This window comes from Bufo gargarizans, chromosome 9 (assembly GCF_014858855.1).
Source record: "Bufo gargarizans isolate SCDJY-AF-19 chromosome 9, ASM1485885v1, whole genome shotgun sequence".
Lineage (NCBI taxonomy): Eukaryota > Metazoa > Chordata > Amphibia > Anura > Bufonidae > Bufo > Bufo gargarizans.
Genome location: NC_058088.1, coordinates 176,460,299 through 176,478,012, shown reverse-complemented (window position 1 = coordinate 176,478,012; position 17,714 = coordinate 176,460,299). Strand labels below are relative to the sequence as shown.

The window sequence follows — 17,714 nt, the reverse complement described above, 5'->3', positions numbered from 1 at the left end:
CGGCAGAAAATGCAGGCCACTCTATTTGAGGTACCCCAGTCTCCAGCAGCCGTTCCCTAATAATGCGACCTCAATGAGCTGTTGGATTGTCCTCCATGAAGATGAAATTTGGCCTGTGTTGTTCACGCAGAGGCACAATGACTCGATTAATGATGTTATTCAAGTAGTATGGGCTTGTCACTGTACCATTAACAGTGTAGGGCAGTTCTGTATGGACTAGACACTCCTGCCCACACTGTAACAGCACCACCACCAAATGGTCATCTGGTGACAACAGTGACTGATGCATAGCGCTCTCCTTGACGTCTCCAACAATGTTGGTGGCCATCATTTCTGCTCAGCATTGACTTTCATCAGTGAACAGCACTAAGGCCTACTGGTCCCTCATCCTGCGTAGATGCTCCCTGGCCCATGCAAGACGATGATGCCTGTGGTCAGATACCCTTCCAGGTCATCTAGCATGCAGACCACGCTGATGTAAATGGTTTTGAATTGTCTGATGTGACACTTGGGTGCCTCTCACCTTCCTTAAATGTGCCTGTAGTTGTGTGGCATTCATCATCCGGTTCCGCAGGGCATTGTTCACAATGAAGCGGTCATCAGTGTGGGATGTGGCTAAAGAACAACTCTTCCAGTCTCTCTGTTGCAATCTGCTGATGACACTCTGTGACACTATAAGCTCAGTGGCCACTTCTGTCTGAGAACATCCTGCTTGAAGCCTTGCAATGGCCAGGTATTGTTGATCAATTGTTAGGCGTCGTCTTGGTCTCATTATGTCAAAATGTGAACAGCATGTGGAGTACAGTTTAAATACCAATTCTAAGTAATTTATTGGCCGATTCATGGATCAAACACTGGTTGTGAATTTTGTCATCAACCACTTCCCAACCGCCCATTGACTATAAACCTCCTGGGCGGTTGGGTTTATCTCTGAATGGACGTTCTGGAACGTACTTTCAGAGATGGCAGCTGCACGCTAATTGTGCAGCTGTCGAGCTGGGGGCCTGCGGTCAGTAACAGCAGGGCACCCCAGAGAGAAGGCAGTGACCGTTCTTGGGTGTCCCTGCTTTCTAGATCACTGTATGCTATGCCGCTTCCTGTCCCGGCCCGGTGGTCATGTGACCTCCGGGGCCGTGAGAGTGCAGGAGCTGTCGGGTCTTCCATAGACCTCAGTCCTGCGCTGTAAATGCTGTATAGCCTCTCTGGGGGGTGTATTTCCCTTGTAACTGGGGCTACTAGGTCATCCCCAGTTACAGAAGAAATCAATAGTAAAAAAAAATGAAGTTAAATGTCCTCTAGAGGTCTTAAATGACCTTATGGGGTACACAAAGTGTAAAAAAATAAATAAATATATATATAGTGTTTTGAAAAAAATAAAAATAAAAAGTTTCACATAAAAAAAAAATTCCCCCCAAATCCGTTATAATATAAGAAAAAAAAAAGACAGATTTTGTATCACCGCATCCACAATGACCGGCTCTATAATAATATCATATGATCTACCCCATCTGGTGAATGCCGTAAAATAAATAAATAAACATTGTGCCAAAACACAGCTCACCTCCAAAAAACATAGTTTTAATCAATTAAAAAGTCGTATGTACCCCAAAATGGTAGCAATAAAGACATCACCTCATCCCTCAAAAAATGAGCCCCCACACAAGACCATAGCCAGTAAAATAAAAAAAATATGGCTCTATGAAAATTGCAACACAAAAACATGATTAAAAAAGAAAGTGTTTTTATTGTGTAAAACTTTAAAATAAAAAAAATATACATATTTGGTATCATTGCGTCCGTAATGACCGTAAAAACCATATGGCGCTTCTTGCCTTCTGTGCCCTGTCGTGTGCCCAAACAGTGGCATATGACCACATATGGGGTGTTTCTGTAAACTGCAGAATCAAGGTAATAAATATTAAGGTAACATAACATAGTAACATAGTACATAAGGCCGAAAAAAGACATTTGTCAATCCAGTTCGGCCTGTTTTCCTGCAAGTTGATCCAGAGGAAGGAAAAAAAAAAACTGTGAGGTAGAAGCCAATTTTCCCCACTTTAGGGGAATAAAAAATTCCTTCCCGACTCCAATCAGGCAATCAGAATAACTCCCTGGATCAGCGACCCCTCTCTAGTAGCTATAGCCTGTAATATTATTATGCTCCAGAAATACATCCAGGCCCCTCTTGAATTCCTTTATTGTACTCACCATCACCACCTCCTCAGGCAGAGAGTTCCATAGTCTCACTGCTCTTACCGTAAAGAATCCTCTTCTATGTTTGTGTACAAACCTTCTTTCCTCCAGACGCAGAGGATGTCCCCTCGTCACAGTCACAGTCCTGGGGATAAATAGATGATGGGATAGATCTCTGTACTGACCCCTGATATATTTATACATATTAATTAGATCTCCCCTCAGTTGTCTTTTTTCTAAAGTGAATAACCCTAATTTTGATAATCTTTCAGGGTACTGTAGTTGCCCCATTCCAGTTATTACTTTAGATGCCCTCCTCTGGACCTTCTCCAGCTCTGCTGTGTCTGCCTTGTTCACAGGAGCCCAGAACTGTACACAGTACTCCATGTGTGGTCTGACTAGTGATTTGTAAAGTGGTAGGACTATGTTCTTATCACGGACATCTATGCCCCTTTTGATGCAACCCATTATCTTATTGGCCTTGGCAGCAGCTGCCTACCCTGGTTTTTACTGCTTAGTTTGCTGTTTATTAAAATTCCTAGATCCTTTTCCATGTCAGTGTTACCGAGTGTTTCATCCTTTAGTATGTACGGGTGACTTGCATTATTCCTTCCCATGTGCATAACTTTACATTTGTCAGTGTTAAACCTCATCTGCCACTTATCTGCCCAAGCCTCCAATCTATCCAGATCCCTCTGTAGCAGTATACTGTCCTCTGTAGTATATATATACAGTATACTGTCCTCTGTAGTATATATACAGTATACTGTCCTCTGTAGTATATATACAGTATACTGTCCTCTTCAGTGTTAATTACTTTACAGTTTAGTGTCATCTGCGAAAATTGATACTTTACTGTGCAAGCCTTCTACAAGATTATTAATAAATATATTGAAGAGAATAGGGCCCAGTACTGACCTCTGAGGTGCCCCACTAGTGACAGTGACCCAATCTGAGTGTGTACCGTTAATAACCACCCTCTGTTTTCTATCATTGAGCCAGTTACTTACCCACATACAGACATTTTCTCCCAGTCCAAGCATTCTCATTTTATATACTAACCTTTTATGTGGTACAGTGTCAAATGCTTTGGAGAAGTCCAGATACACGACATCCATTGATTCGCCGCTGTCAAGTCTAGAACTTACCTCCTCATAGAAACTGATTAAATTCGTTTGGCATGACCGATCCCTCACGAAGCCATGCTGATATGGTTTTATTTGCTTATTTCAGTTGAGATGCTCTAAGATAGCATCCCTCAGAAAACCTTCAAACAGTTTACCCACAACAGATGTTAAACTTACCGGCCTATAGTTTCCAGGCTCTGTTTTTGGACCCTTTTTGAATATTGGCACCACATTTGCCATGCGCCAATCCTGTGGGACATTCCCTGTCAGTATAGAGTCCGCAAATATCAGAAATAAGGGTCTGGCTATGACATTACTTAATTCCCTTAGGATACGGGGGTGTATGCCACCCGGTCCTGGCGATTTGTCTATTTTAATCTTTTTAAGTCGCTGTTGTACTTCTTCCTGGGTCAGACAGGACACTTTTAATGGGGAATTTATTTCAACATTCTGCATGTCATCTGACAGTTTATTTTCCTCAGTGAATACATTGGAGAAAAAAATATTTAACAGCTTTGCTTTCTCCTCATCGCTCTCTGCGACTCCCCCCTCATTACTCTTTAACGGGCCGACACCTTCAGATTTATACTTTTTAACATTTATATAATTGAAGAACATTTTAGGGTTAGTTTTACTCTCTTTGGCAATTAATCTCTCAGTCTCTAGTTTGGCCGCTTTTATTTGTTTTTTACATGTTCTATTTATTTTTTTCCTTATAGTTTTTCAGTGCTTCCGTGCTACCTTCCTGTTTTAGTGTTTTATATGCTTTCTTTTTGTCATTTATTGCTTTCTTTACAGTTCTATTTATCTACATTGGTTGGTTTCTTTTTGTTCTTTAACCTTTTATTCCCATAAGGTATGTACCTCTCACAATGAGATTTTAGGATGCTTTTAAAGATATCCCATTTTGTGGCTGTATTTTTATTTGTGAGGACTTTATCCCATTTAGTTAGGCCTATGGCCTCTCTTAGTTGGCTAAATTTAGCTTTTTTGAAGTTTGCTATTTTTGTTCCTCCCTGTAGAAACGCTCTCTTGAATGATAATTGGAGGGTTATTACTTTGTGGTCACTATTTCCCAGGTGTCCCCCAACCTGCACATCTGTTGTTCTGTCAGGCCTATTGGTTAATACTAAGTCCAGTATGGCCATCCCTCTAGTCGGGTGCTGAACCAGTTGGGAGAGGTAATTGTCTTTGGTTATTGCCAAGAACCTGTTTCCTTTGAGATATACAAGTTTCAGTTTCCCAGTCTATATCTGGGTAGTTGAAGTCCCCAATAACCACCTCATTATGATCTGCCGCCTCGTCTATCTCGTTTAGTAGTAGATTTTCTGTGGACTCCGGTATATTAGGTGGTTTATAGTAAACTCCTATTAGTAATTTATTATTGTTTTTAGCGCCATGTATTTCTACCCACAGTGACTCCACATGTTCATGTCCCTCACTTATATCTTCACGGAGTGTGGGCTTTAGACAAGACTTTACATAAAGGCAGACCTCTCCCCCTCTCCGGTTTTGACGATCCTTTCTAAACATACTGTAACCCTGTACATTAACTGCCCAGTCATAGCTATCATCCAGCCATGTCTCAGTTATTCCCACTGTCATAGCTATCATCCAGCCATGTCTCAGTTATTCCCACTGTCATAGCTATCATCCAGCCATGTCTCAGTTATTCCCACTATATCATAGTCCTCCTCACACATCACCAGTTTTATTAGTCAGGCTTCTGGCATTAGTATACATACATTTGAGAGGTTTATGTATATTTTTTTACTCTACACCTTTCCTTCTGAACTGTTCTAGTCCCTCCTTCCATTCCTCCCCCAGTCCCATTACCTTGCCCCCGGTCTCTATCTGCTCTATCTTCCCATCCTATAACATAATTACCCTCCCCCCCAGTCCCTAGTTTAAACACTCCTCCAACCTTCTAGCCATCTTCTTCCCCAACACAGCTGCCCCTTCCCCATTGAGGTGCAGCCCGTCCCTGCGATAGAGCCTGTAGCCGATAGAGAAGTCGGCCCAGTTCTCCAGGAACCCAAACCCCTCCTTCCTACACCAGTTCTTGAGCCACTTGTTAATCTCCCTAATCTCCCGCTGCCTTTCTTGTGTGGCCCGTGGTACAGGTAGTGTTTCGGAAAATACTACCTTTGAGGTCCTTGCCCTTAGCTTTTGACCTAAATCCCTGAAATCATTTTTAAGGACTCTCCACCTACCCCTAACTTTGTCATTGGTTCCGATATGGACCATGACCACTGGATCTTCTCCAGCCCCTCCCAGTAATCTGTCAACCCAATCCGCGATGTGTCGAACTCTAGCGCCAGGAAGACAGCACACTGTTTGGTGATCACGGTCTTTGTGACAGATTTCCCTATCTGTTCCCCTAATAATTGAGTCTCCCACTACCAGCACCTGTCTGGCCTGCCCTGCTCTCCTGGTCCCCTGCTTACCGGAGCTGACATTCCCCTGACTGTCAGAGGAAGTGTCTGGCTGCGGCAGTGCCATCCCTGGACTGACATCCCCCTCATCTGCCAAAAGTGCAAACTTGTTGGGGTGTGTCAGATCAGGGCTAGCCTCCTGTCACGGCTGAGGATGGGGGAAACCCTCAGCCGTGTGATGCCAGGTGATGTAGTGGCTACTCGGCCATGAGAACAGGATAGGGAGCAGGTCACCTCCTGACGCATCCCTAACCTGACCCTAACTCCTAACCTGCATGGGCCGACCTTGATGGTAGGAGGACCCATGCGCAGGAACCTCAGAGCCCTGACTTACCCTCCGCAGGTCCCTGAGCTAGGAGCTGGGTGAGACGACCTACTCCTCCTAGGCACGGAGGAGCAGGAGTCTCAACGGCCAATCTGTTGGGCAAAGGGGGACATAAACAGCCTTACGGGAATAGCAGGCGAACACCAAGTTCCACCAACCTGCCACAGCCATGCTGACTGGATCCCTGAGCAGACAGGAATCCAGAACCGTGAGCTGCAAAAACGTAGGAAGGTCCCAACAGAACAACATACCACATCACACACATAAAGACATCAACAACACGGCAAACTTTAACATAGCAACAATACTTTATGACCACAGGGGTGGCTCTCACTGGCAAGGAAGATGGAGGTCACAGGAGGCTGCTCCAGCAAGCATGGCTGAAGCAACCCACTGAGCCATGCTAAACACCCAGGCTATATAGGCCAAGAAGCCACACCCCACAGTCGGACACCCCCAGTGACATCACACACACACTGGGAAGGGAGTTAACCCTTCCAGCACCACAGGAGGGAAACTCAACATAAAGGGGAAGTGACCAAACTAAGATCACACTGTGGCTGTTGCCGCAGGCAACGACATGGGTGTCAGCCGTCCTGGGAGACAGCCCGAAGGCCAGGACACTGCCACCACATGTACAACATACCAAACGTTGCCACGGGCAGCCACAGAGAAAGGAAGATGTCAAAGTGCACACCAGACAACACAAAGTGCACACCAGACATACAAACGTGCAAACACACACGCACACAACTCCCAGGGAACCGCACACATCACTGTTGTCCGCGGCAACTGCACTTGAGGCAAACAACAACATGCCCCAAGCTGCTGGTGAAACAACTACCCAAACCGCGGGCAACTGTATGCGGCTCCCAAGGAGTCACGGCCATAACCGTGGCCGTGACACCTCCCTAGCACTCTTCCCTCTACTCCGCTTTCTAACTGTTACCCAGCTAGCTACCTCACTTTCCTCAGCCTCCTCTCTGTCACCCTCCCCCTCATCTACCCCAAAGAGTACTTGCTCGGTGAGAAGCAAACTCTTTTGCAAATTGTCAATGCCTCTCAGTGTTGCAACTTGCCCATTTAGAGACTCGATTTGCGATTCCAAACGGGTAATTTGCTCACATCTTGAACAAAGATATGCACCCTGGAACTCCTGTTCCAGGACTGCATACATCATGCAAGATGTGCACTGGACTGCGTTGTCAATTGTGCAACACATACTAAATGGGGATTACACCAGCAAAGCAAAAAATACATTATAATGTAGTACTAAGAAACTGGCTAATTACAGTCCCCCACTGAAGTCCCTGAATCTAAAGTCACTTAATCTTAAGTCACACACTTACGCAACCAGACACTTAATCAACCACGCGTCGCGGTCAAACTCGCGTTATATAGCTCCTTATATAAATAAATATAGATGCAGCTCACTACACCAGCCTGGTTTGTTTTCCCTCATGTTCCGTTATTTGTCTTGTCTATCTTCCCAGCACGTATCCTAAGATTAGGGACTGCAGTCTAGTTGTCCCCTGTCATTAGGACTTGCGATGTGAGGGTGGAGCGCAGTGGTCACTATCCTCCCACCTGTGTGTAGTGTACGTGACCGTCACACCAGGTTCTGATTTGAGAAATGTATCATTTTAACAGGACAACTAGTTTAAAGGGACGGTCTACTCAAAATGCATCATCTGCAACGTTGTGGAAACATGTCATAAGAAGGCTTTGGCTGGATGTACCCTGTATATGATCAGGGAATGAGTTAAATTTGTAAAGTAAACAGTTGAGGCCTACATATCATTAAGTCATTAGGTCTGCTGAGAAATATTTCATAAGGACATAGCTGGGAAAGTACAGCTTCCTTAGGACAACAAGCGGGGGGGGGGGGGGGGGGGGGGGGAGCTCGGCACATGACATATATAAAAGGGAAGGGTCTTGGCTATAACTTTATCTTGAAAGTACTTGCTGCTTCTGGAAGACCAGTGTAAACTTCTTGAGGCCGCCATGCGTGTGCCAGTACTACTACTGCTGGGAATGGTGTCCGGGCTCTGTAGCAGTGATCAGTCATGTCCGGGTGAGTACTTCATGAGCAACTGATCATTACTCTTTAGGCGGTGTTCACAGGTTATAATATGATTCTGTGAAAATTAAGACAACAGTAGCACAGATTTATGATACCACAGCCATTTTACGACAATATTAAAAAAATAATATGAAAAAAGGAGAAAAGCAATGCATTGTGTGAACACAGCCTTAACCACACGTCATATATTAATATGAGGGTGAGTCAGAAACCAGCACAATATCAGTAAATGAACTTATACTGTGTATAAATGTATCTTGTATTTGTTCCTTTGGTCTTCATTTAATTTCTATTTGCGTGTTTGTTACATGCTTGTAATATTTTAGCTGTCCGTTATATGCGTGTAATTTTTTTTTTATTGACAGAAGTGAAAGTTTTAGGTATCGGGGACACCGACAAATTGTCAATTCTTCGAGGCTGCCCTGGTCATCCTGGCCTTCCAGGTCAAAAAGGAGATGTTGGGGCACCGGGAGTAAAAGGTTGGTACAAAGATAATAACTATTGATGTTTATGGAACTCTTGTATATCGCCATGTGTTTCATTTTATAAAGTGTCCCTCTACTCTCATAAATCTATGAATTTACAATAGGTGGGCACACATACCATAGAGGTAGTCCATGCGGCTGCTATGGGGCTCGAGTTTGGTTTTGACCCCATTGTGATGGATGGTGAGATCTGGCACAGGGATGTGGTGGCGTCAAGCAGCCTAATTTTTACCTTTTGCTACGGGGTTCCTATTGTCTGTGTATCACGCTGAATGTAAGTCTATTGTATTGCTATTTTTTTCCAGGGCAAACAGGATCTGAGGGAGGACCAGGAAAAGTTGGACCTCCAGGAGAAAAGGGTTAGTAAAGAACTTTAACATATAATAATATATTACAATGTGAAATTCAGATAAATCTGTATTCTTTCGTTAACTGAAAGCATGGCAAGGGTGTCATCTTTCTGGTGCCTTCAACTTTTAAGGACTTACTGAGCCATGGCTCCTGAGACTTTGAATAAGGCTGGCCATACCTATGAGATAGCTGTCAGAAAACATATCTCCATGTTCCCCTCATAAACATTCCCGCTCAGCTTGGCCAGTTCTGCATGTGTAGGGAATGGGGAGAGGGGGTAAGTTGCTGCCAGACAGATCTGGTGATGGCTTATCTCCTTGAGAACAAAAGATTGATTTCATCTGCTTGATCCTCGTCTCCCATAACATCTGCTGGCGTGGGAGAATTGAGAACCATACATGTTACATGGTTGACAAAATCAGCAAGTATTGGCTGACATTTATCTAATGTCTATGGCCATCTTTACCATCGGCCGTTGCATTCCAAGATACATGTCACCTTTTTGAGAAGGTTCCAGGAAGCTGAGATATTGCTAGCTGTTTGGTGCTCTGACCATTTTTGTGCCCTCATAGAAGATGTAAGATGCTCATTTCTCAGCTGATAGCAGAGGGATGTTCACATGATAGCCAATGATCGGGAATGAAGGTTCAGGTTCGTTCACATGATTACTGTCCTGTGTAGAAAGGCCTTTATACAGCTCTGCGCTATAAGAACTCCACCAAACAGCTCCACATATCTCAGCTTCCTGGTGCTCTACAGTGTGGAATATTGGAGTCAGAACTCCAGTCAGAACTGATCATGTTTTATGGATTCTAAATATGTTGTCCACTTTGACATGGTTGGCCTGGCCCCACAACCAGAGGGTCACAAGATCCCTTGCTGAACCCAGGCTCTGATACAATAATGAGCCCAAGTTCTCATATAGTTGGTGGAGATTAGTGTTGAGCGCAAATATTTTAATCGTGAATTTTTATTGCAAATATCAGCACTTCAAGAATTCGCAAAAGAGTAGAATATAGTGCTATATATTCATAATTACAAATATTCTAGATTTTTTTAGCACTAGATAAACCTCTAATCTTTTTTTATTTATTGTATATAGCTTCTCTTTATCCTTATTATGCTATTTATCATCCATACCTTTTTATTTTATAATTATTTTACCTATCATTAACAATATCATTTTATAGATGCTATTTTATTTTTAAAATAAATCATTCCCTATAACACACAAATTTACAATTGTTGTCACCCTAATGATAATGATCTAGGTTCGCAGGTCCCCCAAGCTATCCAATTCAAATCAAGCGACTTTGAGGCTTACTGGTTCTCAGTCAGATGAGTCTGGAATGTCTCACTGTACACAAGGCTGCCATTGTAAGGTATGCTGACAGTATCTGTCTCATGGATAGATTGTCGGCTTGCACATACCCAGCCATTGGCATATAGCTTTTGCGTGATTGTTTTTTTTTATAAGTAATGAAATTGTGCGTGCAAAATACATGCATATTACATTGCTGATTTTTGCAATTGCAAATATTTGAATTTGTGAATTTATGGTGAATATTCAGCTAAAAATTCACAAAATTGACAGAAGTAAAAGTTTTAGGGATTGGGGACACCGACAAATTGTCGATTCTTCGAGGCTGCCCTGGTCATCCTGGCCTTCCAGGTCAAAAAGGAGATGTTGGGGCATCGGGAGAAAAAGGTTGGTACAAAGATAATAACTAATGATGTTTATGGAACTATAGAATATCGCCATGTGTTTCATCTTATAAAGTGTCCCTCTACTCTCAGAAATCTATGAATTTACAATAGGTGGGCACACATACCATAGAGGTAGTCCATGCGGCTGCTATGGGGCTCGAGTTTGGTTTCGACCCCATTGTGATGGATGATGAGATCTGGCACAGGAATGTGGTGGTGTCAAGCAGCCTAATTTTTACCTTTTGCTATGGGGTTCCTATTGTCTGTGTATCACGCTGAATCTAAGTCTATTGTATTGCTATTTTTTTCCAGGGCAAACAGGATCTGAGGGGGGACCAGGAACAGTTGGACCTCCAGGAGAAAAAGGTTAGTAAAGAACTTTAACATATAATAATATATTACAATGTGAAATTCAGATAAATCTGTATTCTTTCGTTAACTGAAAGCATGGCAAGGGTGTCATCTTTCTGGTGCCTTCAACTTTTAAGGACTTACTGAGCCATGGCTCCTGAGACTTTGCCTAAGACTGGCCATACCTATGAGATAGCTGTCAGAAAACATATCTCCATGTTCCCCTCGTAAACATTCCTGCTCAGCTTGGCCAGTTCTGCATGTGTAGTGAATGGGGAGAGGTTGTAAGTTGCTGCCAGACAGATCTGGTGATGGCTTATCTCCTTGAGAACAAAAGATTGATTTCATCTGCTTGATCCTCATCTCCCATAACATCTGCTGGCGTGGGAGAATTGAGAACCATACATGTTACATGGTTGACAAAATCAGCAAGTATTGACTGACATTTATCTAATGTCTATGGCCATCTTTACCATCGGCCGTTGCATTCCAAGATACATGTCACCTTTTTGAGAAGGTTCCAGGAAGCTGAGATACTGCTAGCTGTTTGGTGCTGTGACCATTTTTGTGCCCTCATAGAAGATGTAAGATGCTCATTTCTCAGCTGATAGCAGAGGGATGTTCACATGATAGCCAATGATCGGGAATGAAGGTTCAGGTTCGTTCACATGATTACTGTCCTGTGTAGAAAGGCCTTTATACAGCTCTGCGCTATAAGAACTCCACCAAACAGCTCCACATATCTCAGCTTCCTGGTGCTCTACAGTGTGGAATATTGGAGTCAGAACTCCAGTCAGTCAGAACTGATCATGTTTTATGGATTCTAAATATGTTGTCCACTTTGACATGGTTGGCCTGGCCCCACAACCAGAGGGTCAGAAGATCCCTTGCTGAACCCAGGCTCTGATACAATAATGAGCCCAAGTTCTCATATAGTTGGTGGAGATTAGTGTTGAGCGCAAATATTTTAATCGTGAATTTTTATTGCAAATATCAGCACTTCAAGAATTCGCAAAAGTGTAGAATATAGTGCTATATATTCATAATTACAAATATTCTAGATTTTTTTTAGCACTAGATAAACCTCTAATCTTTTTTTTATTTATTGTATATAGCTTCTCTTTATCCTTATTATGCTATTCATCATCCATACCTTTTTATTTTATAATTATTTTACCTATCATTTACAATATCATTTTATAGATGCTATTTTATTTTATTTTTAAAATAAATCCTTCCCTATAACACACAAATTTACAATTGTTGTCACCCTAATGATAATGATCTAGGTTCGCAGGTCCCCCAAGCTATCCAATTCAAATCAAGCGACTTTGAGGCTTACTGGTTCTCAGTCAGATGAGTCTGGAATGTCTCACTGTACACAAGGCTGCCATTGTAAGGTATGCTGACAGTATCTGTCTCATGGATAGATTGTCGGCTTGCACATACCCAGCCATTGGCATATAGCTTTTGCGTGATTGTTTTTTTTTATAAGTAATGAAATTGTGCGTGCAAAATCCATGCATATTACATTGCTGATTTTTGCAATTGCAAATTTTTGAATTTGTGAATTTATGGTGAATATTCAGCTAAAAATTCACAAAATATCATGAATTTGAATATTGCCTATGCCGCTCATCACTAGTAGAGATTCCATGGGCACTGTCATAGCAGACCAAAAAATATCAGGATGTATAATCTTTCTTTCCGGCCTGCATTTTCAGATCTTTCAAACCATGGGCATTTTTGGTGAAGTCGGATTGTACGTTCTACCATCTACCTGAGCGCTGAGGGGGGATATGGAAGGACAACTGCTCTAATAATACTCCTTTACATTTATATATATCTTTTCCTTATAGGAGAGAAAGGAGAAAGAGGGGCGACTGAGCCAGTGTATGGTAAGTTAGGTGTCTAAAGACCCCATTACACGGGGCAATGGTCGTCCAAGTGATCATTCCCTATCATGGCCCTGTGTAAGCACGTCCATCAATCAACAAACGAGACAGCGCTCATTTATTGTTAATCATCTTTTATGTGAACATAGAAATTATGGCTAGTCGCCAGCATATCCCATCAGTTAACGCAGAAGTGCTGCTGACAGATACGCAAACCATATGAGGAACTACGACCATCCTCAAATACAAATTGAAAAATATGAGCAACTTATGGTCCCATTAGACGGATCAATTCAGTAGGCAATTGTCAGGAAGAAAACCTTCCTTTCCGGCAATCACCTGCTCATCAGTGGAGGAGATTGCTGCATTTACATGCAGGGATCTCCTCCACAGTATTTAGACAACAGAATTTTCTGCCGGCAAACAGCGATTTAGATGCCTGCACAAATGATCCAGCTACCCGAAGAACGAACATTTCACTCATTCATTGGGTAATCGGCAGAACCTTTTCACCACCAGATAATCGCTAATGAGCGGATTCTTAGCCCATGTAAAGGGACTGTTACTATACACTACGTGCAGAATTATTAGGCAAATGAGTATTTTGACCACATCATCCTCTTTATGCATGTTGTCTTACTCCAAGCTGTATAGGCTCGAAAGCCTACTACCAATTAAGCATATTAGGTGATGTGCATCTCTGTAATGAGAAGGGGTGTGGTCTAATGACATCAACACCCTATATCAGGTGTGCATAATTATTAGGCAACTTCCTTTCCTTTGGCAAAATGGGTCAAAAGAAGGACTTGACAGGCTCAGAAAAGTCAAAAATAGTGAGATATCTTGCAGAGGGATGCAGCACTCTTAAAATTGCAAAGCTTCTGAAGCGTGATCATCGAACAATCAAGCGTTTCATTCAAAATAGTCAACATGGTCGCAAGAAGCGTGTGGAAAAACCAAGGCGCAAAATAACTGCCCATGAACTGAGAAAAGTCAAGCGTGCAGCTGCCAAGATGCCACTTGCCACCAGTTTGGCCATATTTCAGAGCTGCAACATCACTGGAGTGCCCAAAAGCACAAGGTGTGCAATACTCAGAGACATGGCCAAGGTAAGAAAGGCTGAAAGACGACCACCACTGAACAAGACACACAAGCTGAAACGTCAAGACTGGGCCAAGAAATATCTCAAGACTGATTTTTCTAAGGTTTTATGGACTGATGAAATGAGAGTGAGTCTTGATGGGCCAGATGGCTGGATTGGTAAAGGGCAGAGAGCTCCAGTCCGACTCAGACGCCAGCAAGGTGGAGGTGGAGTACTGGTTTGGGCTGGTATCATCAAAGATGAGCTTGTGGGGCCTTTTTGGGTTGAGGATGGAGTCAAGCTCAACTCCCAGTCCTACTGCCAGTTTCTGGAAGACACCTTCTTCAAGCAGTGGTACAGGAAGAAGTCTGCAAGGTAAGAAAAACATGATTTTCATGCAGGACAATGCTCCATCACACGCGTCCAAGTACTCCACAGCGTGGCTGGCAAGAAAGGGTATAAAAGAAGAAAATCTAATGACATGGCCTCCTTGTTCACCTGATCTGAACCCCATTGAGAACCTGTGGTCCATCATCAAATGTGAGATTTACAAGGAGGGAAAACAGTACACATCTCTGAACAGTGTCTGGGAGGCTGTGGTTGCTGCTGCACGCAATGTTGATGGTGAACAGATCAAAACACTGACAGAATCCATGGATGGCAGGCTTTTGAGTGTCCTTGCAAAGAAAGGTGGCTATATTGGTCACTGATTTGTTTTTGTTTTTGAATGTCAGAAATGTATATTTGTGAATGTTGAGATGTTATATTGGTTTCACTGGTAAAAATAAATAATTGAAATGGGTATATATTTGTTTTTTGTTAAGTTGCCTAATAATTATGTACAGTAATAGTCACCTGCACACACAGATATCCCCATAAAATAGCTAAAACTAAAAACAAACTAAAAACTACTTCCAAAAATATTCAGCTTTGATATTAATGAGTTTTTTTGGGTTCATTGAGAACATGGTTGTTGTTCAATAATAAAATTAATCCTCAAAAATACAACTTGCCTAATAATTCTGCACTCCCTGTATAGTATCCACATTTGTTATGGCTGATTATCTGTCCGTGTAAATGGATCCTCAGTGAGAGTTGAACCTCTGCTCCACCAAGGGTCCCCCTGACAATAAGTTGACCACAAGGTCTTCTGCTGCCAGGACCCAATGTGATCAGTTGTAATTTGTGAGGGGACCTGGGAGCAAGTGTTTAGTTCCCCTACAACAGCACCACAGGGGAGATCAAGTATTACACAGTTTCTATTGAGATTGGTTGTTGATTATGAGAGGGGTCGTTGATCCAGGGAGTTATTCTGATGCCTGATTGGAGTCGGGAAGGGATTTTTTTTTCCAAAAGTGAAGAAAATTGGCTTCTACCTCACAGCCGTATTTTGCCTTCCTCAGGATCAACTTGCAGGATAACAGGCCGAACTGGATGGACAGATGTCTTTTTTCGACCTTATAAACTATGTTACTATGTAACTCAATGGTCTGTCTGTGCTCAGAAATGTAGGGTCTTCTGAAATGAAAGATGTTCTTTATAGCTGCTTTCTGCTTCTCGTGATAGGTGACAATCCTAAATGGAGAACCCTATCCTTCTATTAACTCAAAATTGACTAAAATAATTTTTCTATATGTCTCCTAGCTGCCAGGAACTGCAAAGAAATACGACATAAGGGTGCAGTCCTCAGTGACTGGTACACCATATACCCAGATGGCAGCCGGCCCCTGAAGGTCCTGTGTGATATGGACACAGATGACGGAGGATGGATTGTAAGTATATACAACATGTGAACGGGAAGTCACAAGGAGGTAATTTATTAGGAAAATATGGATCCATTACGACCATATAATTTCCTATGGGATTAAGCCTTAGCTTAGAGGGGCTGAAACATCATATTTTACTTTTGTATAGTTTCTATAATAATGGAAGCCTTCTAGTAGATTCTATTATTTAGACCAGAACTATTCCTTTCTTTAAATGAACTGCAATGAATAGGCATGTCCCGATTATCTGGTCGTCTCTTGCCTTTAGGTCATACAGAGACGTTGGGATGGGTCAGTAGACTTCTTCCGCACTTGGGATGCCTATAAGAAAGGCTTTGGAAGTCGGCTAAGTGAATTTTGGCTGGGGAATGACAATATTCACCAAATAACTTCAACAGGTAATGAGGAACCCGTAAATCATCTTCTTATAGATTTTTTTCTGCTCGTAGCTGGACCCTTTACTGTGTATCAAAGGTTGAAGGGTCTATAAGTGGCTGATGCTGGCTTGTTATAGACTTGCTGACCTGGAGCTCCATTATTTGAGGACACTGCTCATCATCTTCCCTGATTTATGAAACTATGGGAAGTAGATTAGGTTAGAGTTTTTAGAGTTGAACTTACATGAGAGCCACACTATTCTGCAGATCCTCCACCATCTCTCTCTTTGCCATACCTAATGACTATGTAGGACTAAAGTAGGCCATAAACATAAGACAGCTGTTGGACTAATGCTACTCAACACCCTCCCTATCTGAATCATGATAAGTACTTCTCAGATCTGTTCTAGTAATTTCCTGGTGGGCCGATGCCCAGGAAGCCACGCAAGGCCTCCAGACAGGTACATAAAGATCTGATGCTCTCAGCATTAAATAATGTAGGAGCGTCAGGCATTTATGCACCTGGCCAGCGGCTGCAGGCGCCCTCCTGAATTTAGCTGTATTGCTGTCCGCAAGACGATGATACAGCTTCATACTGTGTGGCTGGCGGCAGAACTTTGTGCTGCACTGTGGTATTTGGGGCGGTATTTTGCTCTGCACTACAGTACTGCTGGCCCAGCCTTCTAAGTTCCCAGTCCACCCCTGCTAGTGTAACAGACAGTGGGCATGGACCCACTGTGCCAACTAATCAGAGAGACAGGTCAACACAACTTCACTGGTTAACTAGACAACCAAGAACTTAACGCTCAGGCGCCCTTCCATTGAGGGAGCTGCCCTAATTACCCAAGGACAGCTGGGACTAGTTGCCTCCACTTGTAGAGCTTCCTAGGGGGTGAGGGCCTCACAACAGACTACACTGCTCTACATGGATGGTAATGATATTATCCTGCCTATGATATGCTATAATGGCTGAGGAGCCTGCCAGAAACACTTGCCAATATATAGTATATGCAAGTGCCAGAGCGTAATGTGTAGTGATATAGAGAGTAAATAGGGGAAAGCTATATAAACCCTGTTTATGACCTAGTGCAGGGATGCCCAACCTGCGGCTGTCCAGCTGTTTTAAAACTACAACTCCCAGCATGCTTGAACAGCCTACATCTATTAGGGTATGCTGAGAGTTGTAGTTTTGCAAAAGATGAAGGGCCACAGGTTGAGCATCTCTGATCTAGTGTATTAAAACTTTTATTTAATAAAGTAAAAAACTTTATGTTTTAATACCTAGGTCATAAACAGGGTTTATATAGCTTTCAGCTATCTAGTCTCTATATATTTATTGTACCCTAGGTCGAACAGGGGGAGATTTATCCTTCCCTATGCACCTGAAAAAGTCACATGTGCTATAAATTGAGGCATCTACCACTTTTTGTCGTCCTCGCCACTTTTCTGAAAGGGGCCGTGGCAAGGGCGTAAAAGGGGACCTGGTCATCCGCTGCAACAAATTTCAGTTTTCTTGTGTAAATGAAGCCAGTAATCTA

General features: G+C 42.7%; 1 protein-coding gene across 2 annotated transcripts in view; it reads left to right on the top strand.

Moving 5' to 3' along the window:
- Positions 1 to 8,060: 8,060 nt before the first annotated feature.
- LOC122946109 (ficolin-2-like) overlaps positions 8,061 to 17,714 on the top strand; it is a 49,052-nt gene continuing 39,398 nt past the window's right edge. Inside the window, exons 1-6 of one of the 2 annotated variants that reach the window (XM_044305458.1) lie at positions 8,061 to 8,154; positions 10,594 to 10,707; positions 11,019 to 11,072; positions 12,917 to 12,955; positions 15,678 to 15,805; positions 16,068 to 16,197. In XM_044305458.1, coding sequence (XP_044161393.1) covers positions 8,085 to 8,154; positions 10,594 to 10,707; positions 11,019 to 11,072; positions 12,917 to 12,955; positions 15,678 to 15,805; positions 16,068 to 16,197 — 535 coding nt within the window. In that variant the 5' untranslated portion in view covers positions 8,061 to 8,084. The remainder of the gene's footprint in view (positions 8,155 to 10,593; positions 10,708 to 11,018; positions 11,073 to 12,916; positions 12,956 to 15,677; positions 15,806 to 16,067; positions 16,198 to 17,714) is intronic. The other variant, XM_044305460.1, reaches the window with a different exon arrangement.